The sequence below is a fragment of the Triticum urartu genome, chromosome 5A (genome assembly GCF_056163025.1).
Source record: "Triticum urartu cultivar PI428250 chromosome 5A, HENAU_Tu73, whole genome shotgun sequence".
Classification (NCBI taxonomy): Eukaryota; Viridiplantae; Streptophyta; class Magnoliopsida; order Poales; family Poaceae; genus Triticum; species Triticum urartu.
Window position 1 is genome coordinate 468,068,600 of NC_141877.1, and position 26,413 is coordinate 468,095,012.

Here is a 26,413-nt window from a genome sequence, read left to right on the forward strand (position 1 = left end):
CTGACAGAACTGTTCTCCTCCATCTTGCAGCTATAGAACTTATTGGAGACTTCATATCTCTCAATCCGGGCATTTGCTTGAAATATTAACTTCAACTCCTGGAACATCTCATATGCTCCATGATGTTCAAAACGTCGTTGAAGTCCCGATTCTAAGCCGTAAAGCATGGCACACTGAACTATCGAGTAGTCATCAGCTTTGCTCTCCCAGACGTTCATAACATCTGGTGTTGCTCCAGCAGCAGGCCTGGCACCCAGCGGTGCTTCCAGGACGTAATTCTTCTGTGCAGCAATGAGGATAATCCTCAAGTTACGGACCCAGTCCGTGTAATTGCTACCATCATCTTTCAACTTTGCTTTCTCAAGGAACGCATAAAAATTCAACGGAACAACAGCACGGGCCATCTATCTACAATCAAACATAAACAAGCAAGATACTATCAGGTACTAAGTTCATGATAAATTTAGGTTCAATTAATCATATTACTAAAGAACTCCCACTTAGATAGACATCTCTCTAATCCTCTAAGTGATTACGTGATCCAAATCAACTAAACCATGTCCGATCATCACGTGAGATGGAGTAGTTTCATTGGTGAACATCGCTATGTTGATCATATCTACTATATGATTCACGCTCGACCTTTCGGTCTCCGTGTTCCGAGGCCATATCTGTATATGCTTGCCTCGTCAAGTATAACCTGAGTATTCTGCGTGTGCAACTGTTTTGCACCCGTTGTATTTAAACTAGAGCCTATCACACCCGATCATCACGTGGTGTCTCAGCACGAAGAACTTTCGCAACGGTGCATACTCAGGGAGAACACTTTTTGATAATTAGTGAGAGATCATCTTAAAATGCTACCGTCAATCAAAGCAAGATAAGATGCATAAAAGATAAACATCACATGCAATCAATATAAGTGATATGATATGGCCATCATCATCTTGTGCTTGTGATCTCCATCTTCGAAGCACCGTCGTGATCACCATCGTCACCGGCGCGACACCTTGATCACCATCGTGGCATCGTTGTCGTCTCGCCAATCTTATGCTTCCACGACTATCGCTACCGCTTAGTGATAAAGTAAAGCATTACAGCGCAATTGCATTGCATACAATAAAGCGACAACCATATGGCTCCTACCAGTTGCCGATAACTTGGTTACAAAACATGATCATCTCATACAATAAAATTTAGCATCATGTCTTGACCATATCACATCACAACATGCCCTGCAAAAACAAGTTAGACGTCCTCTACTTTGTTGTTGCAAGTTTTACGTGGCTGCTACGGGCTTAAGCAAGAACCAATCTTACCTACGCATCAAAACCACAACGATAGTTTGTCAAGTTGGTGCTGTTTTAACCTTCGCAAGGACCGAGCGTAGCCACACTCGGTTTAACTAAAGTTGGAGAAACTGTCACCCGCTAGCCACATTTGTGCAAAGCACGTCGCGAGAACCGGTCTCGCGTAATGTCGGTCCGGGCCGCTTCGTCCAACAATACCGCCGAACCAAAGTATGACATGCTGGTAAGCAGTATGACTTATATCGCCCACAACTCACTTGTATTCTACTCGTGCATATAACATCAACACATAAAACCTAGGCTCTGATACCACTGCTGGGGAACGTAGTAATTTCAAAATTTTCCTACGCACACGCAAGATCATGGTGATGCATAGCAACAAGAGGGGAGAGTGTGATCTACGTACCCTTGTAGACCGACAGCGGAAGCGTTAGCACAACGCGGTTGATGTAGTCGTACGTCTTCACGGCCCGACCGATCAAGCACCGAAACTACGGCACCTCCGAGTTTTAGCACACGTTCAGCTCGATGACGATCCCCGGACTCCGATCCAGCAAAGTGTCGGGGTAGAGTTCTGTCAGCACGACGGCGTGGTGACGATCTTGATGTACTACCGTCGCAGGGCTTCGCCTAACCACCGCTACAATATTATCGAGGATTATTGTGGAAGGGGGCACCGCACACGGCTAAGAATATGATCACGTGGATCAACTTGTGTCTCTAGGGGTGCCCCCTGCCCCCGTATATAAAGGAGCAAGGGGAGGAGGCTGGCCGGCCCCTATTGGCGCGCCAGGAGGAGTCCTACTCCTACTAGGAGGGGGAAGGAAGTGGGGAGGGAGAAGGAAAGGGGGGCGCTGCCCCCCTCTCCTAGTCCAATTCGGACCAGGGGGGGAGGAGGCGCGCGGCCCACCCTGGCTGCCCCTGTCTCTCTCCACTAAGGCCCATATGGCCCATTACTTCTCCCGGTAGGGTTCCGGTAACCCTCCGGCTCTCCGGTTTTCTCCGAAATCATCCGGAACACTTCCGGTGTCCGAATATAGCCGTCTAATATATCAATCTTTATGTCTCGACCATTTCGAGACTCCTCATTATGTCCGTGATCACATCCGGGACTCCGAACTAACTTCGGTATATCAAAACTCATAAACTCATAATATAACTGTCATCGAAACCTTAAGCGTGCGGACCCTACGGGTTCGAGAACAATGTAGACATGACCGAGACACGTCTCCGATCAATAACCAATAGCGGAACCTGGATGCTCATATTGGCTCCTACATATTCTACGAAGATCTTTATCGGTCAGACCGCATAACAACATACGTTGTTCCCTTTGTCATCGGTATTTTACTTGCCCGAGATTCGATCGTCGGTATCTCAATACCTAGTTCAATCTCGTTACCGGCAAGTCTCTTTACTCGTTTCGTAATACATCATCTCGCAACTAACTCATTAGTTGAAATGCTTGCAAGGCTTATGTGATGTGCATTACCGAGAGGGCCCAGAGATACCTCTCCGACAATCGGAGTGACAAATCCTAATCTCGAAATATGCCAACCCAACATGTACCTTTGGAGACACCTGTAGAGCTCCTTTATAATCACCCAGTTACGTTGTGACGTTTGGTAGCACACAAAGTGTTCCTCCGGCAAACGGGAGTTGCATAATCTCATAGTCATAGGAACATGTATAAGTCATGAAGAAAGCAATAGCAACATACTAAACGATCGGGTGCTAAGCTAATGGAATGGGTCATGTCAATCACATCATTCTCCTAATAATGTGATCCTGTTAATCAAATGACAACACATGTCTATGGTTAGGAAACATAACCATCTTTGATTAACGAGCTAGTCAAGTAGAGGCATACTAGTGACGTTTGGTTTGTCTATGTATTCACACAAGTATTATGTTTCCGGATAATACAATTCTAGCATGAATAATAAATATTTATCATGATATAAGGAAATAAAATAATAACATTATTATTGCCTCTAGGGCATATTTCCTTCATTTCACATGCAGGTCAGCAGTAAATCATGCATCTACGCAGGTCAACTAGGATAAGCAGGTGAACAAAATCTTCATCTAACGAGGAAACTCTGATGAAAGATACCATCTCTTGCTCTGTATCTTCTGTAGACATTCTTACACTGAATTTATGAACACATTCTTCTACTATCCACTACTTACTAGTCACAGGGATTGAATGCTAAAATCAAGGTACTACAACAATCTAGTCTAGATAAACAACACAGGGCGCAGGGGGAAGTCCTCTTCGTAACAAAATCTCGCGGAAACCGCCTCATTAGTTGGAATTAGGATGCCATGGCAAGACGAACTGAAAAAGGAAAAAAGGCGGCCGCACTGACCTTGATGAACTCGGCGGGGACGCCGCGGACGCGCTCGACGAGCAGGCCGGCGCCCTCGAGCTCGCGCACCAGGCGCGCCACGCTGTCCTTCCCCGCTTGCACACGGCCTGCCACATCGAATCCAAGGGGGTCAGGGGCTGCCTGCGGTGAAGAGAAAGAGAGGATAATGGGGAACCTCACCTCCATGGCGTCGGTCCGCACTAGTAGCAGCAGGAGGAGGGTCGGAGGAGCAAGTAGTAGGACCACCGACGGACCGTCTGCATCGGCGGCGGGCAAGAGGGAGCCCTCCCCGCGCCGCGCCGCACCCGGAGAAGGGGGCCCCTAGCTAGGGTTTGGGGCCGGCACAAGGGCACGACGAGGAGGAGGATCCGCACGTGAGGTGGGGAGCGCCGGTGGTGGGGTTGGTGGAGAGGAGGTCGTCGGCGTCGGTGGTGGCGGCGGGGTTGGTTGGGGGAAACGTGGGGAGTGGAGGACGAGGAGAGGCATCGTGGGAGAGAAAGGCAGAGCAGGGGTGAGAGGCTGAGGTGGGGCAGCAAGGAGATAACTTAACAGTAGCGTTGGGTTTATACCCCACGCTAATCCAACGCTACTACTATGGTATGTCTTGGGTGCACGATTGAGACCATTTAGTAATAGTGTGGGATTTATAACCCGCGCTGCTACTATCAACTTAGTTGTAGCGTGGGTTTATAACCCGCGCTACTACTATGGCTGGTCCGGAGGGGCACGGTGAAAATCACTTAGTAGTAGCGAGGGTTATAAAACCGCGCTACTACTATCAACTTATTAGTAGCGCGGTTCCTTTAAGCTCGCTACTGCTAGTTAGCAGTAGCGCCTGTTTTTAAACTGCATTGCTGCTAAGATTCTGTGTATAACGTTTTCCCTAGTAGTGCTCCCAAACGCGTAGGGTCTACACACTTAAGGTTCGGTGACGCTAGGGTTGTAGAGATATGAGTATGCAGTAATCTGAAAGTTTTTCGGAGTCCTGGATGAGATCCTGGACGTCACGAGGAGTTCCGGAATGGTCCGGAGGTGAAGAATTATATATAGGAAGTGTAGTTTCGGCCATCGGGAAAGATTCGGGGTCACCGGTATTGTACCGGGACCACCGGATGGGTCCCGGGGGTCCACCGGGTGGGGCCACCCATCCCGGAGGGCCCCATGGGCTGAAGTGGGGAGGGGAACCAGCCCATAGTGAGCTGGTGCACCCCCCCTTGGGCCCCCCTGCGCCTAGGGTTGGAAACCCTAGGGTGGGGGGCGCCTCCACTTGCATTGGGGGGCACTCCACCCCCCTTGGCCGCCGCCCCCTTGGGAGATCCCATCTCCAGGGCCGCCCCCCCCAGGGGGCCTATATAAAGGGGGGGAGGGAGGGCAGACGAACCTGAAGTCTTGGCGCCTCCCTCTCCCCTGCTACACCTCTCCCTCTCGCAGAAGCTCGGCGAAACCCTGCTGCGATCACTGCTGCATCCACCACCACGCCGTCGTGATGCTTGATCTTCATCAACCTCTCCTTCCCCCTTGCTGGATCAAGAAGGAGGAGACGTCATCCGCTCCGTACGTGTGTTGAACGCGGAGGTGCCGTCCGTTCAGCACTTGGTCATCGGTGATTTGGATCACGACGAGTACGACTTCATCATCCCCGTTCTCTTGAACGCTTCCGCTCGCGATCTACAAGGGTATGTAGATGCACTCTCCTCTCGTTGGTAGTTGACTCCATAGATTGATCTTGGTGAAAGGTAGGAATTTTTTTTGTTTTCTGCAACGTTCCACAACAGTGGGCACTAGAACCTCCCTCAACAACTCGAGCACGTGTGTCCTTTGCTCTCGCCTTCTCTTCAACATCAAGAGTACCAATGAGATCCGCAACGGAAAACTCCTGTCTCTTGTGTTTCAGGGAAGTAGCAAAATTGTTCCACGAAGGTGGAAGCTTGGCAATGATGCCTCCGGCAACAAATTTGTCCGGCAACACACACTTGAAGTACTCAAGTTCTTTTGCGAGTGACTGTATCTCATGAGCCTGCTGTACAACAGGGCGCTCATCAGTCATCTTGTAGTCATAGAATTGCTCCATGACGTACAACTCGCTGCCGGCGTCCGAGGCATCAAACTTGGCCTCGAGCGCAGCCCACATGTCCTTGCCGTTGTCAAACGACATATACGAATCCACAATGGAGTCATCAAGAACACTCAGAAGAGCGCCTTTAAAGAGGGTATCGATCTTCTCAAAAGCTTTCAGCTGTGCTGGATTAAGATCGCCCTCAGGCTTGCCCTTGGTGGCGTCATAGCAGCCCATGGTCTGGAACCAGTAGACTGCTCTCGTGCGCCACCTCTTATATTGCTCCCCCTTAAAGGCAGGCGGCTTCAAATGCGCAGCAAAACCACTCGGAGTAAATTGCCTATAATCAGGTTTTTGGATTGTTGGAAATATGAGCAAATTACTACGAGATATAATCCGAATAAATAGAAAATAGATCATGACAGCAATAGCAGAGATTAAACTAATCATGCGAACTAGCATGGTAGATGAACAAATCACATCTAGTGCACATACTAGAAACATGAATTCTACCACGATCTCGAACAGGAAGGATAGAATCACATACGGTGCAGCGGGAGCAGCACCGCCGGCGTTGACGTTGTCGCCCATGTCGTCGAGGATGAGGTTGCCGAGGTCGGGGAAGAAGTCGTCGTTCGCGAAGTCGTCGCTGCCAGCAGTCGCGCGAGTGCGCTTCCCAAAAACCTGATCGCCCCATCTCCCGTACAGGATCACGAGATGCGGGGTTCCGGAGGCCTGCTGTCCCTTCTCCCGGTGCACACCGAAAGGAGGGATGGAGAAGACTTGCTTGGCGGCGCAATGATCTGGAACGGTGGTGAGAAACCATACGAAGCGGCAGCGGCTAGGGTAGACGTCTGCCTGAATATATAGTGCGGGCCGGGTAGGTCGTGGGAGTAAACCCCACATTCGAGTCGTCACGATCCAAAAGAATCGGAAACGGTTTAGCAATTAACACGTCCGTTAATTATTAATTAATGACTCATCAATTTTCCCCGAGCAGCAAAAATATAGACAACGTGCATAGCTCTGTCCTCGGCTCAATCCCGCAACCCGCGACGCGGCGAGCGAGGAGGAGGAGCGCAATGTGTTTGGCCGCTGCAATGTCGCGTCTCCTCTTCTCATGCTCATACAAGTGGTAGAAGAACTCACCTTATAAAGAGGTGCAACTCTCTCTCAACTTTCGGGGTGGGACTAAGCTTTAGTCTCACTCACTCCACTCACATGTGTGCATGAATGGGCCAAGAGAATTTTAGAATTTTAGTTGGGCTTTAGGCCAAAGGCCTACTAGCAAAATTCCAACATTTAATACTGGCTATACATACTTATACGAGTGAACAGACACATAAAAACGCGTCTACTTGCATCCAACTCAGGAAAAAAAACCAAAGCATCTTATAATTTGAAATGAAGGGACGCTTAGAAAATGCAGCACCGCATCCAGCGTTTAAAATGCCACATATCTCGACGCCTGGGTTTTGAACGAGAAAGCTCTTTAGGGACGTCGCGTGCGCGCAAGGGATCGGGGCACGTAGCGGCATGGGTACCTACCACCCCGCCCGACGTGCGCCCCGCGACACAGCCCGCGGTTTACGATGCCATACCACGTACCGTGCCAACGCGACATTGCAGCGGCCAAACACACGGCAGCGGAGTCACTGGAAGCAGAAAGGAAACCCAAGAGAAAAGACACGAGGGAACACCCGAGACCGGAGACCCGACCCACTTGAGAACAAAAAACAAGAGACACCCTGGGCCGCGGGCCCCGAAGCCGCGCGGCTGGCAGTGGGCCCAGCCTGTCAGCGCCGGTACGTGGCGAGGCTTTTTTTTTCGTTGCGGGGCGAGGCCAGTATATTAAACCGCCCGGCCGGCCCGATCTTTCCCCAATCTCGCAGCCCAAACCCCCCCTCCCCACGACTCGCCCGCTCCGGACGCCGACGAGCCCAGCGCCGCCGCCCGCCATGGCCGTGGAGGTTCGCCGCGCGACGCCGCCGCGCGGGGGCGCGCGCCCCGGGGAGGGGAGGGGGGCGAGGGTGCAGGCCGGCGACGCGCTGCCGCTGCCGATCCGCCACACCAACCTCATCTTCTCCGCGCTCTTCGCCGCCTCGCTCGCCTACCTGATGCGCCGCTGGCGCGAGAAGATCCGCTCCTCCACGCCGCTCCACGTCGTGGGGCTCACCGAGATCTTCGCCATCTGCGGCCTCGTCGCCTCGCTCATCTACCTCCTCAGCTTCTTCGGCATCGCTTTCGTCCAGTCCGTCGTCTCCAACAGCGACGACGAGGACGAGGACTTCCTCATCGCCTCCGCCCAGCCCAAGCCCGCCCCCGCCCCCGCGGTTCCCGCGCAGTGTGCGCTGCTGCAGAGCGCCGGCCCCGCGCCCGAGGTAATGCCGGAGGAGGACGAGGAGATCGTTTCCCAGGTCGTTGCCGGGAAGATCCCCTCGTACGTTCTGGAGACGAAGTTGGGCGACTGCCGCCGGGCCGCCGGGATCCGCCGCGAGTCGCTGCGCCGGATCACGGGGAGGGAGATCAACGGCCTCCCGCTCGACGGCTTCGACTACGCGTCCATTCTCGGCCAGTGCTGCGAGATGCCCGTCGGGTACGTGCAGCTGCCCGTGGGCGTCGTCGGGCCGCTCCTCCTCGACGGCCGCCGGCTCTACGTCCCGATGGCCACCACCGAGGGCTGCCTCGTCGCCAGCACCAACCGTGGATGCAAGGCCATTGCCGAGTCTGGCGGTGCCTCCAGCGTCGTGTTCCGTGACGGGATGAGCCGCGCCCCCGTCGCCAGGTTCCCAACCGCCCGCCGCGCCGCCGAGCTCATGAGGTTCTTGGAGAACCCGGACAATTTCGACACTCTGTCTGTGGTCTTTAGCAGGTATAACAGACTAGATTAGTGCCCCTTTTATCTGTCATATTCAGCCCATGCTCCGCTCGCACGACAAATGTCATTAAGCTACGACGTCTCTTGTGTTTGACGATATGTTTATGTGCCACATCACTGTCCATCAATCAAATCAGCGATGTTTCCTTTTTAACCCAAAATGCTTCGTTTGTGCAGATCAACGAGGTTTGGAAGGCTGCAGGGGGTCAAATGCGCGTTGGCAGGGAGGAACCTGTACATGAGGTTCACCTGCAGCACTGGTGATGCCATGGGGATGAACATGATCTCCAAGGGCGTGCAACATGTGCTGGACTATCTAGAGGAGGATTTCCCTGATATGGATGTCGTCAGCATCTCAGGTATTTTCGCACGTTTATAAATAAGTTTGTTTTTGCTTTCTTCGATCGTGAATGATGTTGTACCATTGATAGATTATTATTATTATTATTATGGTGGCTAGTTATGACTTATCAGAGCCTTCTAATAATTTTGGACGCCAACATACGTCTGACGTCAGGTCAGGGGTAACCCGAGCGAAACGATCATTCCCCCAGGCAGGGTGGAACAAACTAAAAAGTTCGACCGCAAAAAGAAAAAACACTTCCATTGAATGCTTCAGAATTGTCATGCGAAAACAGATAAAATTGCCGTGCTGTTGTAAAGGGCTTGCCATGTTCTGAAGTAAAAATTGCCATGCTCAGAAATATTGTCATGTTGACCGAAGGAAATTGCCATGCTACCTCAATGGAAAGCTGAAAATTGCCATGCTCTAAAAACTGAAATTGCCATCCGGAATGTGTTCGCTCATTTTTGCCACCAGCTTCGTAGTTCGCCCAGAGGGGTGCGTGGGAGCGAACACTTTAGGATTTGTGTGCAGGATCCAACTTGCCTCAGGGCGTTAGCTCTGATTGCTTAAGAACGTGACCTCAGTTCTATAACATTTTGGATAATTTTATAGTTGATGAATGGTTAGATGATGGTATCAAAGAATAAGAGCACAGCAGATTCTCTTAATTAAATCCCATTCTGCAAATATTCAAACTCAGAGAGTTGATGAATGAAGCAACTGGCATGATAGATGTTTAAGGTGTTTTAGTTGGATTTACTTGTTATGCAATAGAAAGCGGCAGATGAGCCTCGGTTGTTATTTTAATTGGATATCCCTTTGGTGTCAGCTCTCGATCCAAACTGACGTGGACTCCAGTTGTTTTCATTTGTAGTAGTTGGGCTACCTTTTTGTCCGATCTCTCCAGCTTGCTGCCAGCTCTTAGTACTTTCGAGAGAGGACGAAAATTCACACAAGGAAATTTGGACAAGGCCACCTCATCCTTGTCTTCCCTATTATGTCTTACTCATGTTTTGTCATGACACAAGTAATACCAGTCGCCGAATTTTGCACAGTACAGTCATAGAGCGATGTTCCAATCTGTAAAAATCTCAAGTGGTTTATAGATATTGAAAACTACTTACAGTTGTTGCTGATTAACACCAGATATGCACCGTATTCATAGCAGTACATTTATACTTAGTATAGTGGTATGCATCTAGCTTTTTCACATATCTTTGGCGCTACATAATTTCCTAACTAAACTTCCATAAACAACAGGCAATTTTTGTTCTGACAAGAAATCAGCTGCTGTAAATTGGATTGAGGGGCGTGGTAAGTCTGTGGTTTGCGAGGCAATAATCAGAGAGGACGTTGTGGAGAAGGTTCTCAAGACCAACGTTCAGTCACTCGTCGAGTTGAATGTGATCAAGAACCTTGCTGGTTCAGCTGTTGCTGGAGCTCTTGGGGGTTTCAATGCCCACGCAAGCAACATTGTATCAGCTATCTTCATTGCCACTGGTCAGGATCCTGCACAAAATGTTGAGAGCTCACAGTGTATCACGATGTTGGAAGCTGTAAATGGTGGCAGAGACCTTCACATCTCCGTTACTATGCCATCCATTGAGGTACGAAGCAATATTTTTCTTCATGATGGAATCATGCTCTTCATATTCTTTTTTAAGTGACAAGTCTGGAGTTTATGTTGATTGTCAGTCATCCCCTTATTTTGTTATCCACGGATTGATGAATTTTGCACTTCAGACCCTGGTCCTTTGTGAAGAACCATTGATTATTCAATCAATTAGATGGCATCCTGTTATGTGAATAGGAAACTATTAACAAATATCAATATCTTGGTATCATCTATCATGCTGTTGATCCTATAATGGTCCCACCCATTTAATTGCAAACATATACATGTATGTTAGTGAGTTTAAATTATCCCTTTGTTAGGTTACCTGGAGATTTTAAAATAACGCTGTCATGCATAGGGCTTGATTCTGTTGTCATGAAGCACGATATAGATGGCATGTTCAACTATGCTTGCTTGTTCTTTAGAATAAGTTCTTTATATGCCAAAATGCCAATTTTATTATTCCTTTGTGGGACATTGTTCTCCACACCATCTGGTTTTCTAAACTACTATTCCTTTCGTTTGCTGTTCGCCTTCTCGCTATTGTTTTCGTCATCAGCCAGCTCAGGCTAGACCGGCAGTTATCTGTTTTATTAGTGGCTTAATCTGTAACGTCGTGTTTGCTATTATTGTCGAGAAAGGCATCCATCGCCCTGTACATAATTGGGTTAATTATCATCATACACCTAACCTTCAGCACCAACTACGATATATATATGATATGAGCTGATGGGTGTGTTGTGATGATCGAAATGCAGGTGGGCACAGTTGGTGGAGGCACGCAGCTGGCCTCACAGTCGGCCTGCTTGGACCTACTGGGCGTCAAAGGCGCCAACAGGGAATCCCCGGGATCGAATGCTAGGCTGCTCGCCACGGTGGTGGCTGGTGCGGTCCTGGCTGGCGAGCTGTCCCTCATCTCTGCTCAGGCAGCCGGCCATCTGGTCCAGAGCCACATGAAATACAACAGATCCAGGAAGGATATGTCCAATTCCGCCGCTTGCTGAAGCGCGTGCATCACAACTTGGGCCCTTGCCAGAAGCAAATGGACAAAACGAAATGTTCGCCGGATATATAAATCCCCCCTTCACCTTCGTGGGAGTGGACAGCCAAGGAAGGAAAGTTGATTCCTTGCGTGGAATGGCATGGCAATGCTCAGGAGGTGAAAAGGGAAACCCCGTCGGATGAACAGTTTGTCTGGAGATCGGTCATGGTTTACCAGGAGGAGAAGAGAGCAGCTGTATTTACCACCCTGTGCTTCCACCCTGGATGTGGCCTATTTTTATTTTCTTGATGTTGTCCCGCACAGCAGCCGCCCAGTGCGCGTCTTGTTTTGCCCGTCTTGAATCTTCTGACACCTTCGTTGTTTTTGTCCAAAGCTTACATTACCCTGTTTCTGTTCCTTTCTGTTACTGCCTCCAGGAATGCTTGTAGTAGTAACATTGTAACTAATTCAGTTTCGTCTGTTTGATCTTTCTACCCTACCTGTTGCCCTTGGTGTAGTTGGTGGCTCGCTTGTAAAGAAGTTGTGGTCCGTGATAATTTTACCCGTTTGTTTTTTGGTTCAACTGAATCCGTTCTCCTCGTGACCGTGTTTGTTTTCCATGCTTTTTTCTGTAAATTAATCGCCTCGGCAGAGTCCCAGCTGTTGTGTGTTCTGTCAGAGTATATGTTAAGAAATTAGTCAAACAAGCATGGCAGCACTCATGGCTAGGTCCTGACAGGAAAATAAATACTTGACACTCTTGGCTTAGCAGTCGCCACCAAAGCCATGTCGGATACCGATGGTTTCCAAGGAGGAGCACGTATATACTTGAGCAGAAAGAGGGTACACGGTTATCGTGATTGTGGTCACAAACAGACTCCTCACACCGCAAGTCATCTATTCGTCCGGTACAGCACGTGCTCCGGGCCCGTGTGTTTGGTTGAAGTCATGGACCTATGGCCGGGCACCCCCCAAACCGGTCTTATACATCCGGTCCGGCTGCCTGGTCATGTTTTTTTAACCCAGACGGCCCCTTCAAATGAGCTTAAAATGCCCAGCTGATCAACATCCTTCATATCATCTCAAATATAAGGCGGATATGGGAATGTTTGGACACACCCGTCATGTAGGATAGATGAAGGGGTCCCAGGAGGACTCGCCTCGAAACCCGACGGTTCGACGGACGCCTTCTTCGTCGCCGCATGGCCCTGTTCCTGCTCGCCGCCCGAGAGTAAATCTGTCTATTTAACCCAGCTGGAGTCCCGCAACCCTAGTCCATCCACACCCCCCTTCTCCGCACCACTAGTCCGAGCCCGTCCACCTTCCTCTCCCGCTTCGGTGCTCCGCCCACGCTCTGGTGGTCCACCATGGCCCGGAGGAAGATCACCTACTACGGGAGCGCCGCACCGAGATCAAGCAGGAGAGCCGGGCGAGACAAGCCGCGCGCGCAGCCCGCATCGCTGCCGAGCTGCCTCCGGACTCGCTGGAGCCGGAGGAGGAGGAGCAGGGGGAAGGAGGAGGAGGAGCTGCTCCGATGAAGGTGGATGAGGCGGAGGAATAGCTGTCGGGCTTCAACATGGAGCAGGCGGAGGCGGATTTCGCCGTCGCCCGGTCCAACGAGATGGCGGAGCAGCAAGCCATCCTGGAGTCCATCCAGGATGAGGCCTATGTGGAGGCCAACCGGCCATTCCTCCGGCAGGAGCAGGCGGCGTCGGACGCGCTCTTCGCCGAACTCGACACGAAGATAGAGATGAAGAAGGCCGGAGCGGAGCAGCCGGAGGCGTCAGAAAAGGAGCCAGAGCTGCAGCCGCCGACAATCCTACCGGAGCCGGGCACGGAGATCGTCGACATCTCCGACGATGAGTAGCTAGATGATCAACGTAGTATGTAGGTTATTTTGTTTGCATGTCCTTGTATGAATTTAGGAATCTAGTATGAGATGTTCGGATGCAACAATTGAAATTTGAGACATGTACGGTCACTGCTCCGCGGGCGTTTGAGGGACCATATTTGACATATCTGCTTGTAGATGATCTAAGGGCAACTCCAACGGATGGACGTCCGTTTTATTCAGATTTTGTCCATTTGAGAGTGGTAATGGGGCAGCGTCCATCCGGATTTTTGCCCACGCACGACGGCATCCTGTTCACCTGCATGGAAATTTTTGAAAGCAACAAAAGATGTAGCTAATGCCATCGGCCGCGGTTCATGCGGCCGGCAACAAAGTCAGCGGCCTACAGAATGTCGCCCCCTAATTTCACGTCGGCAACAAACAACCAGCACACTAGTCAACCTTTAAAATAAACATGTTCCTAACGACAGCAATAAAGCCAATGGACAGCACATCAGTCGGCCTTCAAAATGAACAATTTTTTGACGCCGACAACAAAGCCATCCTACTGTTGCCCTTGATGTAGTTCGTGGCTCGTTTGTAAAGAAGATGTGGTCCGTGATAATTTTACCCATGTGTTTTTTGGTTCAACTGAATCTCTTCTCCTTGTGACCATGTTTGTTTTCGATGCTTTTTTCTGTAAATTAGTTGCCTCGACAGTCAGCATAGTCTTAGTTGTTGTTTGTTCTGCCAGAGTATGCTTATATGCAGGGCCGCATCCCGGAAATCTAGGCCCCGGAGCAAGATCACAATTTAGGCCCCGTTGTATAATAAAGCCAATAAAAAATATTTTTATTAATCACTGTATATTTGTGGTAGTAGTATAGATTTTTTTAGCAATGTGGTAGTAGTAGTACAGTGTTTCAAAGGATTACATCACACCAAAAGAAAAACTTTGAGCTATTAGGATACCAGAGGGTGCACGGACTCGAGAAAGAACGATGTAAAGTTAATTTCCAGGGAATTAATTCGGGGGTTTGATTTGCCACTGAGCACTGAGGTCTCAAGGAAGACAGAGAAGAGCACTGTAGAACTTGATAAGTAATCTGCTTCAGGAGTTCTCCTTGCGTTATACAGAGAGATAGGTTTGGTTGTGGGGCCTCGGTCGGTGGTGGTTCCACGGTTGACTGCTATTTTTTTCTCTTTACAATTTCATTTCATAGTTCATTAGTTTGCGATCCACTTATTATTAGTACGTGCTTAGCAAAATTAGGGGTCCCATAGTTTTGGGGGCCCTGTGCGGCTGCTCCGGTTGCACATGCAGAGATACGGCCCTGCTTATATGTAAAGAAATTTGTAAGAGCATCTACAACCAAATTCCTCAAGTTGTCCGGAGACCACTGAGCGGACAGGGGAGAGAAACAAAAAGTTAATCTAACCGGACCTCTCATATCATCCCTATACGCGGCTGTCCACGAACCCTCATATCCATCTTAAATATGTGAAGGATACGAGGGCTCGCCGACGTGCCAGGACGCACCCGGTCAGTCCGCCACATAGGACGTGTCACCATCTTTTTTTTCTTTATTTATTCTTTTATTTCTCTCTTTTCATTTTCACCAATCACATGCACAGACATATGAGAAATAAAAAATATATAGTTATGCGAACGGATGAATAGAGGTTCAAAACGAACACGTCCGGTCACTTTGAGGGCTCGTCTAACACAAGCATGGGAGCACTCATGGCTGGGTCCTCACAGGAATAAGAAATACAAGTATGACACTCTTGGCTTAGCAGTGGCCACCAAAGCCATGTTGGGTGCCGATGGTTTCCAACCAAGAACACGGTATTTCCTTCAGCAGAAGAGAATACAGTGATCGTCGAGCGACGCACTAGCTGTGGATGTGGTCACTGACAGACTCCTCGCGACGCAAGCCATCTGTTCGTCCGGTACAGCACGTGTTCCGGGCCCCGGCCCCGGCCCCGGAGTATTCAAGAGCTTAACCGCCATCGACTGTAATCAATCATTGGTGATTAGCCCGGAGAGTGCGTCTATCGCTGCCGGGGCCATGCTCTGCATGGGACGGACACCAGATGACCGGACACAAGCTCGTGATCCACGGGCCCAAGAAGCAGACGAGATTTTTCACGATCTCCGGGCGGACCGGTCGCCGATCGACAGGGTGCATGCATGTGCCACCAGAAACGACGTACAGCCGGTTCATGCAATCGCACCACATGGCGTGACGGCCGGTCGCCGCTGCGCTCCTCGTGGCACCGCATTGACTGCGCCGCTGTCCGTCATGTGCGGCGGCAAAAAAAATTATTTTGGACGGAGTGGCATCCAGTAAGTACTCCCTACGTCCGAAAATACTTGTCAGAGAAATGCATAAAAATGGATGTATCTAGAATTAAAATATATCTAGATACATTTATTTCTCCGATAAGTATTTCCGAACAGAGGGAGTACTACCTAGGGTATGTTTGGATCATGTCCTAAGCAAGATTGTCTGGCCTGAAGGGTGCCTGAGATCTTGCCTGAATTCTGTTTGCTTGGTGTCCTCAATCATCTTATTGTAGCCTGGCCTAAAAACTTGTCAATGCCATTAGCCTGCCATGGCCAGCCAGGCAACATGATTAGCCTGGGCCAGGCGTCCCGTTTGACACGCCCGGTGGGCTGATGCATCTGCCTGGTACTATTTTAATATTTCTTTTGCATGGAAATGATGGGTGTTTAGAGTTTTATCTATCTAATGTGTATTCCCTCGAGGAAATACTTGTCATCAAAATGGATAGAAGGGGATGTATCTAGACATATTTTAGTTCTAAATACATCTCTTTTTATCCATTTTGATGACAAGTATTTTTGGACGAAGGGAGTATTATAGTACGGCGACTATCCATCAAACGCATATGAACCAGGCAAGCCTGGGCAGGCAGAATTCTTCAACTTCTCAGGCGACATCCAGGCATTACTTTTTGCCAGGCATAAGGGCCAGGCCTCGAACCAAACTGACCCCTATTTCTTTGCTTTTCCGGTGCCACAGAGCCCATCAACAACCGGCCCATTTTCCTTTTCTTCCTATTTGTTAGGGGAATAAATGCAACGGGGGATCCTGTTTGGCGCATAGGCTGATGGATAGCGAGGTAACGAGGGGAGCGCCGAAATCATTAGTTAAGAGTTATTCCTTGCAAAGGTCACTCATCACTTTCTTAGGTGCTGACAGGTGACCCACTTTTCTCTCTCTTTTTTTCATAAATTTGTTTATTTGAAATGTTTTCTCTTTTGAATCATACGTCCAAACGATGAAGCGTTTTCATCATTGGATTTATCGCGTTGAGATCTTTGAAACTAGATTGTCAATAGGTTCCGACAAAAAAATCACCAAAAAGGGAAAAATAAATAAAAACAGAAAAAAGAAAGAAAACGGCAACAACAAAACTAGAAAAAAAACTCAGAGCCCGGAAGCAGGGTCGCGGTTTGCACCTTTTTCAGAAGCACATGCTGTGTTTTTTCCTTTTTTTTTCTTCCAGGGAAGAACAGGTTGTGCTTCTAGCGAAGCATAACTATGCTTCTCGTGGAATCCCATGTTGAGCTTTTCACTTCTTTTTGAGGATGCATAACTGTGCCTTTTCCTTTTCAAGATGCGTCTCGCGGATACAAATCAGTACTTCTTGTGGAAGCATTGGTTGTGCTTCTGATGAAATTACAGGTCGTGCTTCTTATTAAAGCACATGGTGTGCTTTTTCTTTTTTCGAGAAGCACATTCTTCTTGCGGAAGCACATGTTGTGCCTCTTGCAGAAAATATTGTTTCTAAAGAAAACAAAGATACCAAAATCCAAGAAAAACCAGGCAAAAATCAAAAAACCAAACCAAAAAGAACATCTAAAACCCGAAAACACGTATTTTTTTGAATGGTCACCGGGGGGGGGGGGGACGGATCCCCAGCCGAATTTTTTTCATTCATAGTTGCCTATGAGGCTTACAGCCTCTACAAGATGGGTTCAAATGAACCAGAATTAACAGGGCTACATGGGAGAAGAAGGAAAAGAACACACACACATACACACACCAAACAACACATAAGAGGAAGAGAAGGGAGTCACTCCAAGAACCCTTGGAGACAGTTGATTGATGAGAAAGCTCATCACGACCCAAGCACAGCGATCACAAGGGTAGAGCTCGCAGGGCATGACAGCGGGAGGGACAACCCAGCTTGAAGCATCGCCGGAGTAATCGAACGACCTTGGTCAACCGAGACCCAGTCTCAACATTGCACCCGAGGGTATTGAAATTAAAAAAAAATCCAGAGGGAACGGCCAGCACGCGGCACATGGCGGTGGTTGGGCACATCATGACCTGCTTCCAAGACGAAAAAGTGACCCTTGCGGCAGCGCTTCAAGAGGTAATTGTTCGTTTTTTTTTTCGAACCGGGCATGACCCCTTTCCATTGCAAATGAACGGAAATACATTGTTCCGAGAAACAAACAGGAGAAAAGGGAAAGAGGTGCAGCGAGTTCGGGCACTGCCAGGAAACCCACTGCGTTCGCCCGACATCGAAACGAACGCCATGGAACGAAAACCTGACAACACCATAGTTCAATGACAACCTGAAATACTACAGTCTATTACAGCCAAAAGCTCATCACAAGAGCCAAATAGAAAACGGACAGCAGCTGGAAACGACAGCGGCAACTCTGAAAGCAGGCGAGATTGCGAGATCATTCTCCCTTGATCGGTCTCCTCGCCGCCTCGCACATCTTCATCATGCTCATAGTGCTTGACCTGACCATCGCCGCCCCACTACGCAGCTCTTTGACTCCATCACCTTGCTGAAGACCTGCCCAATATAGCAAAAAGGAGCACACGGAAAACACAATCTCAAACGGTGTCTTAATATGTTTCTTCTCAAAGGTGGCTCGATTTCTAGCCAACCAGATAGCCCAGCAAACGGCCGCCAGGCCAACAGTATAGTATTTCTTCCCATAGGGAAGGAAAGTGTGGCACCAGGAGAAATATTGCCAGTAACTGTTTGGACAGAGGTCCATCCCTAAAGCCATCCCAACACAATGCCACACCACTTTAGCCACAGGACAAGTGAAAAACAAATGGCAGGATGATTCAATATTGTCACAAAAGGAGGATTTGGGATCCCCAGGCCATCTCCTCTCCTTCATAACTTGCCTACTCAAGACAACATCCTGAGATAGCTGCCACAGGAAAATTTTGATTTTGAGGGGGATCTTAGCCTTCCAAATCCATCTATAGTGACAGCCACTAAGAGGGTTTTCTAGCCATTTGTACATAGATTTGGTAGAAAATCTACCATTACCATTTAGCCCCCAGTATACTTGGTCCCCCCTACTCCCAGCTGTATACTGTCAATATATTTCCTCATATCCTCCCATTGCCTCTGAAGATCAGGGGTAAGCCTTCTTCTAAAGAAGGTGTTGGGAGTCACAGCTTTGACTTTTGCGACAGTGCAGTCCTGCTCGGTGCATATGTCAAACAGAAGGGGATAACAGTCCTGGAATGGTCTAGACCCATTAATAGAGTCTTTCCACACTCTAGTTAGATCTCCTGATTCCGTTTTGATCTTTCTACCAGCCATATACAGGGCCTTAACTTTAAGAAGGGCTTTCCAGCACGGAGAATCATTGAACCTGGGTTCAACCGTAGCCACAGTTCTTTTTTTTCAAATAACGGGAATGAATGATTTTTTGCCAAAGGCCATTTTGGGTCTCGAGTTTCCACCACCATTTGACCATCAAACTAATGTTTTGTTTACGAAGATCTCTAACTCCCAGGCCACCTTTATCTCGAGATGTACATATTCTGCCCCATTTGACCAAATGATACCTCCTTTTCTTGTTACAACCTTGCCAAAAGAATTTCCTTCTATGTTTATCAAGTGTTTCAATGAAGGTTTTGCTCATAAGCCACATAGACATATGATATAAGGATATTTGGGTGACAATTGAGTCCAACAAAGTTAGTCTGCCCCCCATGGATGCAGCATTACTGATCCACGCCTCGAATCTTTTAAGGTATTTAGCCACTATGAACTCCCAATCAGAATCTCTAAGTGTGGAATAACTAACAGGCATGCCGAGGTATTTGATGGGGAAGCTACCCACATCACAGTTAAACAACTCAACATAGTATTTCACCATGCTCTCATCGCCCCCCACAGTGAAGATCTCACTTTTCTGATAGTTCACTTTAAGACCAGACATAAGCTCGAAGATGTACAACAGCAACTTTAGGTTTACTGCCTTATCAACATTGTGTTCCAGACAGATAATAGTATCGTCTGCATACTGGAGCACCGCAACTCCATTAGGAATAAGATCCGAAGCCAAACCCACCAGCAAGTTATTATTTTGGGCATTGGAGATCATCTTCGCAAGACAATCAGCAGCTAGATTAAACAGGAAAGGGGAGTGGGGATCCCCTTGTCGAACACCCTTAGCACTCTGGAAATAAGGACCGACCTGATTATTAAGTTTGATACTAACTGTACCATTGAGTAGGATCTGTTTAATCCAGTTGCACCACGTGTCACTAAAACCACGAAGCTTATGACATTCCAACAAAAATTCCCAGTTCACCTTATCGCACGCTTTCTCAAAGTCGAGCTTCAAGACGACCCCCACCCTCTTTTTCACATGGGTATAATTCAAAATTTCATGCAGCGACAACACCCCGTCCATAATGCTTCTTCCCTTGATAAAAGCATTTTGGGTCGAGCTAATGAGCTTATCAGCGTACCTCTCCACTCGCCGATCCAAAACTTTAGTAATAAGCTTATATGGACATCTCAGGAGACATATAGGTCTAAATTGCTGGATTTTATCCGCGCCCGAAGACTTGGGCAAAAGGGTGATCACCCCATAGTTAAGACGTTGAACATCCAAAGTCCCATTATGAAAGCTCACAAAAAGCCTCACAAGATCATCTTTAACGATATCCCAGCATACCTGATAGAATTCAACAGGAATATTGTCAGGGCCAGGGGCTCTATTATGTGCCATAGAGAACAACGCCTCCTTGATCTCTTCCTTCATGAACTCATGGCACAAATCAGCATTATCACTAGCATCGAGCTTTTCCTCAACAGACCAAGTGTCAGGATCAAGGTGGAACAGATTACCGGACCCAGGTCCGAACAGATTTTTGTAATACTCCGTGGCATGAGCAATCAGATTGTCAGTGCCCTCGATCTCCGCATCCCCAGCTTTAAGGGAGTGGATTGTGTTCTTCCTCTTTCGGCCATTTGCAATTTTATGATAATAGTCCATGTTCAGGTCCCCTTTCAAGAGCCAACGTTCATGAGACTGTTGGAGCCAATATATCTCCTCATTCACCAATATGTCATGAAGCTCAGTACTAACATCAACCTTGATGCTGTATAGCTCAGGGGACAAGGGACCATCTTCTTCTAGCTCTTCTAGCATGGCCAGCTCCATCCGGAGCTCTTCTTTTTTTTTGTCGTGGCCATATTTATCCGATCCCCAACCTTTGAAGTAGGTTTTGAATCTTTTAAGTTTGATATTCAAGATATCAATAGGGTCAGAAGACTGAACCCTTCTAGCCCAGATCCTACTAACAGTAGGCAAGAAGTTCTCATCCTTAATCCAGGCAAGATTAAACGAAACTCACGAGGTTTAGGAGCTTCTCTACTTTCCTCCCCACTAGAAAGCAGCAGTGGGTTATGGTCAGAAATTTCTCGAACTAATTTCCTAACCGAAACCATAGGGAAGAGATTTTCCCAGTCTTCAGACATCAAAATCCGGTCCAGTTTCTCCAGAGTTGGGTGCGCCTGATTGTTAGTCCATGTATATTTACCCCCACTAGTATAAATCTCTCTAAGAGCCAGGGCATTGATGATGGAATTAAAAAGATCGGTAGATCTGCTACTATTCATCTTCTTATTTTTCTCATTGCAGTTACGCAAAATATTAAAGTCACCTCCCACAATGTAGGGGACACTCATGTTGCTGCACATTGCAGCAAGTTCCACTAAAAATTCCTTCTTAAACTCCTCATGAGCAGATCCATACACTACAATGAGACCCCAGTCTTTCTTAATCTTTTTGTCACGTATCACCATTTGCAAAATATATTTGCCTTTATTACAGGAAATAACATCAAAAGTATCATGTCTCACACCACTCAGGATACCCCCAGATTTCCCAGCAGATGGGATCCATTCCCAATGAAACAGACCAAAAGGATCAATCCTCCTAATGCATTTAGGGGAAAACTTTTTTTCATAGTCTCCTGCAGCCCAACAAAGTCTAAGGAATGGTCACTAATCAGGTCAGAGAGGCAGGTGGCCATCCCTTTCTTGCCTGCCCCTCTACAGTTCCAAATGAGGCCTCTCATTTGGAACGAGCTTTATGAAAATGAGATCGAGTAGCCTTGCCAGGAGGCTTTGCAGGGCTACGGGGCACCTCTTCCGTAGGGGTTTGTCTCCTTTGGATCCTAGTCACAGGTCTAGGAAGCTTAACCACAGATTTCTTTTTAGTTTTCTTTTTGTTTTTACCTAAAGAAATCTGTTCATGTAGAACCTCTTCCTGGTCCAGCCAGGTAAGATTAATAGGGATAGATTTACCCAATCCATTAGTAACCAAAATATCATCCCCATTATCCTCAATGGGTTTGTTCTTCTCATCCATCTTATTTTTATCAGCTAAATTACCTCTAACCCTCTCCAATTCTCTAAGTACGTCCACACAGGAGAAATCATTATCAGGTATGTTCACACCCATGCAAGAAGCTCTATGTAACAGTTCAAAATTGGAGAGAACATCAAAAGCATTAGTACAAGCAGTGTGTTTACCTCCTAAGTCTTTTTTCTGGGCAAGATCAATAGCTTTAGCTTCAATATTCTCCTGCATCCTCTGCACATTACGCTTGCTGAATTTAAGAGCTGCTTCTGGAGGTAGAGGGGGAGTGAGAATAATCTCATCACTGCATTCAGAAGATGGGAGTTGTACCACATAATCACAGTTGTTCTTCAAGCCTGCATCAACATCTCCCTCCACCTCCACAATCTGAGCAGGGTTAGAAACCACAGCAGCATAAGATAATGATCGACGAATAGCAGATGAATTTTGTACCTTCATTTCCTGACTCATACTTCCATTCCCCCTCGAAACACTGGTTTCACCATGATTCAGAGTTGTCAACCATTTAGAGGTATCTTGGATCATATGATTTCCTGCCAGCTCGTGCTCTTTAGCCATCGTTTCAATGAGAAGAGAGGAGTCCACCTCACTGTCAGAAGACATGGACATCTCTTGCTCCTGTGGAGACAGACGACAGGTCTTGCCCCCACGAGCAGATGTTTCCCCTTTCTCCCCACTTTTCAAATTATAATGTTCTTCATCCACCCCTGATCAGCGCGCTTGTGCTTAGGAGTCTGATCAGGCTTAGAGGGGTTGTCTTTGGCATCAACACGCACAACCTCTTCGTCAAAAGCATTAACCACCAGGATTCTTCCACCTCAAAAGTAAATTTATAGAAACGCCCTCCCAACACCCCTTCAGCTGTGTTGGGTAGTTGTTTCACAGATCGACATCCTATTTTAGCTCTCACAGAAGACGGGCGATTCAAAGTAGACATATCAACTTCCAGGGTTATACCCACAAGCCCCCCCACATAAGCTACAGTTTTATCACAGCGTTTATTAGGAGGGATTCTCCCAATCCTCACCCAAGCAACTTCTAGGAGCCCTTCAGAGTCTATATCCTTAGACCAGGGGGAAAATTTAACAGCCACACCACACTTTTTCAGTTTAAGATGTTCAACGAAAAGAGCACGATCAACTTCTCTGGGGTTAGGCATCCTCATCACAAACATGTTCGGAGCAAAGAACTTAGCAGAACAGCGCCATCCCTGACCCACATAAACACTAAGCTCGTGCTCTATGTCTTTGGTTAGCGCATCCCCCTCGGTGATAGTAACAACAACATTGAAAATCCTCTCCCCAGGCTGTCTATCCACGCTGAAATCAGGAATATAGAAGAACCCCTGCCCTTTGCTTTGAAAACCACACATAGCAGGCGAAAATTCCCAAGGTAAAAATTCAGTGCATATCACAGACAGGTGCCCTTTCTTCTTGCACTGCTCACACATAGCTTGAGCACATCTAGCAGTAGGATGACCATTCAGATTACAGATCTAACATGGGAGAGAAGGAGGGGCATTGTTACCAGCGTAAGCAGGAGGATCACGCGCACACGGAGATGCAGGGTTCTTCTCCATCGCACGAGGCTCGCTCGTGTTCCCTTCTTCTTCGGCCCACCTCCCAAATCGAGGGGGAGTAGCAAGATTGCCGCCGGCCGCCTCGTCCCACTTCCTGGATCCAGCATCCCCCGATCCAAAAGCTTTCTGAGTTGAGGATCCGCCTGAATCTGTCTTGCGCTTCCACACGTTGCGGCCGAGGCTGCGACCGCGTCCCAGGCCGCGGTCGAAATGCCCAGCCCCCCGACCATGGCGCCCAGCCCCAAATCCCTCCTCTCTCATGGTGTTAACCTCACGAATCGGATCAGGGTGGGGTGGAGAGCTCGCAACTTGAGCAAAGGAACGAGGATCACCACGGATTTTGCCCTCCCACCAGGCGAAGGATATAGGAACCCTAGTTTTTGGAGGCGACGGCGCGTCCCAGAAGTGAGAAAGGCCCTCGCTGAGATCTAAAATGGGGGAGAGCGGAATCGGGTGTGGATTTATATGAGCGGCGCCCAACGAAACCCTAGTTTTAGGGGATCCATGGCGGTCGGATCTCATCTGTCCCACGTGGCGAGCCTCGGAGACATGGCTACCCGGTCCACGCCCCAGGATCCTTGGCCCTCATGTCAGATGCATGGGGCGGCTCCAGGCCCTCCGCGCGTCCGCTCTCTGTTGACCCACGGTCAAATCCTTCGCTGCACCGGCAGCGGCCGTGCTCGGCGCCGGAATCCTGTCACCAACGCGAGCAAACTGGCAAGTAAAAGCGACGATGTCGCCGATGTCGAAGGACTTACCCTCCCGGAGGAATCGCGCGTCCACCGTCTTCCCGCGCTCGTCCAGAAGCACGATGCGCAGCGCCTCTCGTCAGAGCCAAAGAACGCCGACGTCCAGCGAGATCCGCCGCGCCAACACGAGATCCGAAGCGAACCAGACCCGCCAACGCGCGTCGCCCGCCGCGTCGGGATCGCTCGCACCGCCAGAGCTGCTAGCATCAGCCGCGCCGCCTCCGCCGCGCGCAACGCCCACGCCGCCGGTGCCGCGAGCCACCGCGCTGCTCGCGCCGCGCGTTGCGCCCACACCGCCCGCACCGCGCGCCTCCGCGTCGCCCATTCCCCGTGCGCCGCCTGCATCGCCCAAGACGCGTCGATGGGAGTGGGAGGTAACTGTTCGTTAGTTGCTCCTAGGGAGCGCCTATTCAATGCTCTCCGCGTCAAACAGTGTGTTGATCGCACGGAGCGACTGCCAATGGGCCGACCCAATGAGACACTTTCCTGCTAGCGAGGAAGGTTCTAGCGAACAGCTCTACCCGGCGTGTTGTTCTATATTTTCCTGTGCTAGCGACAGGTTCAAGGGAGCAGTCCTAGCCAGCTGGTTTTTGTTGTTTTTTCTATAATTTTTAGTCATTTTTTCATTGTCATTTTTAAAGAGAAAATGTGTATTTACTTCAAGTGAGGAATTTTAAATTTGACAACATTTTGTTTTAAAAGAAAACAATGTTTTACACTTTGAACAATTTTTTAAAATGTGAAAGTTTTTCCAAATTCTTTTTTTCAGTAAAATATAAACATATTATTGAAAGTATGAACATTTTTTGGAACCACGGACATTCTCTGAGACCACAACCATTTTTGTAAAAAAAGTGAACAGTTTTAGAAAATATGATCTTTTTGAACGCATGAAATTTTATGAAATGTAGATTTTTTTAGAAACACCAATACTGAACATTTTAAAATATATATACTTTTTGGAACCGTTAATTTTTGTTGAAAAAATAAAGCATTTTTTGAAATACCAAGAAATAGTTTCGGAAACACAGATATTTCTTTTTCTACAAAAGAAACTGAAAAGGGGGGGGGGGGTGAAATGAAAAGGAAAGTGAAAGAAGATAAAAAGGAAAAGGAAAGAAAATGTCTGATAAAATCAAAGAGAAAAAGAAGAACAAATAAGTCAGACCGGAAGATTCTAGATGGTTTCTAAAACCTAAAAGTAGCAAAAATGGAAAATGGAATCATGTCTTTGTAAGTTATCTAATTGGGCCTACCCAGTCGTTCGGTAGTGTGGCCCGTCTGTGCGTTTTCTCGACAATTCACAATCACTAGTTAAGTTACCTCTTGCAAAGGTCACTCGCCACCTTCTTAGCCGCTGACAGTGGATCGATGTTTTTTTTTCCATAGATTCATTTTTATTAAAGACGTTTTATGTCTTGAACCGTGCGTCTAAATACCTCTGTTGTTTTCACCGTTAGATTTCTCGTGTCACAAGATCGCCAAAAGTAGATCCCATCTTAATATCTTTCAACCCAAAAATCATGTAAAATTGAAAACAAGTAATATAGGAAAAAAATGGCATAAAAAAAGAATAACAAAAGAAACAAACTGGAGCCCGGAAGCATAGTTATCGTTTTCATTTTTTTGTTTGTGGGGGGAGGGGAGGAATAGGTTGTGTTTTTCTCTATTTTTTGGGGAAATAAATGTTGTGCTTTTCGTGTAAACAAGGTTGCAATTCTCATGGAAGCACAATTGTGCTTCTCACAGACGCAGAATTGTGCTTCTCATAAAAGCACATGTTGTGCTTTTCTCTTCTTTTGAAGAAAGCACGGATTGTGTTTTTACTTTTTTTTCAAGACGTGTGCTTTGGAAAAAGAAATCCCACCAAAACGTAGAGAAAACCAAGAAAATTTTGAAAAGACACAATACCCTTGAAAAAGCCATATTGAATCTGAAAATGCATACACAAAAATAAAACTAAGAAAATCTGAGCGCCCAATATGCAACATGTGGCG

At 47.9% G+C, this 26,413-nt stretch overlaps 2 protein-coding genes across 2 annotated transcripts; one reads left to right on the plus strand and one right to left on the minus strand.

The window, feature by feature from the left end:
• Positions 1–7,603: 7,603 nt before the first annotated feature.
• Positions 7,604–12,142, plus strand: LOC125530574 (3-hydroxy-3-methylglutaryl-coenzyme A reductase 3). The gene is made up of 4 exons (XM_048694953.2): positions 7,604–8,610; positions 8,794–8,975; positions 10,223–10,569; positions 11,336–12,142. The coding sequence occupies exons 1-4, from the start codon at positions 7,697–7,699 to the stop codon at positions 11,579–11,581; spliced, it is 1,689 nt and encodes a 562-aa protein (XP_048550910.1). The 5' UTR covers positions 7,604–7,696; the 3' UTR covers positions 11,582–12,142.
• Positions 12,143–18,116: 5,974 nt separating this feature from the next.
• On the minus strand, positions 18,117–24,761 carry LOC147971998 (uncharacterized). The gene is made up of 3 exons (XM_087524198.1): positions 24,426–24,761; positions 22,241–22,454; positions 18,117–18,235 (listed from the first exon to the last, which is right to left on the minus strand). The coding sequence occupies exons 1-3, from the start codon at positions 24,759–24,761 to the stop codon at positions 18,117–18,119; spliced, it is 669 nt and encodes a 222-aa protein (XP_087380324.1).
• Between the last annotated feature and the right edge of the window lie 1,652 nt (positions 24,762–26,413).

Bases quoted from the DNA above. Each gene is read 5' to 3' on its own strand.
- LOC125530574 (XM_048694953.2), top strand. From the start codon at position 7,697: ATGGCCGTGGAGGTTCGCCGCGCGACGCCGCCGCGCGGGGGCGCGCGC. The intron at 8,611-8,793 runs GTATAACAGACT...TCGTTTGTGCAG, and splicing joins CTGTCTGTGGTCTTTAGCAG to ATCAACGAGGTTTGGAAGGC. The intron at 8,976-10,222 runs GTATTTTCGCAC...CATAAACAACAG, and splicing joins GGATGTCGTCAGCATCTCAG to GCAATTTTTGTTCTGACAAG.
- LOC147971998 (XM_087524198.1), bottom strand. From the start codon at position 24,761: ATGCAGGCGGCGCACGGGGAATGGGCGACGCGGAGGCGCGCGGTGCGG. The intron at 22,455-24,425 runs GTAAGTCCTTCG...AACCCTGCTCAG, and splicing joins CGCGCGATTCCTCCGGGAGG to ATTGTGGAGGTGGAGGGAGA. The intron at 18,236-22,240 runs GTAAACACACTG...TATATTGGGCAG, and splicing joins CCAGAAAAAAGACTTAGGAG to GTCTTCAGCAAGGTGATGGA.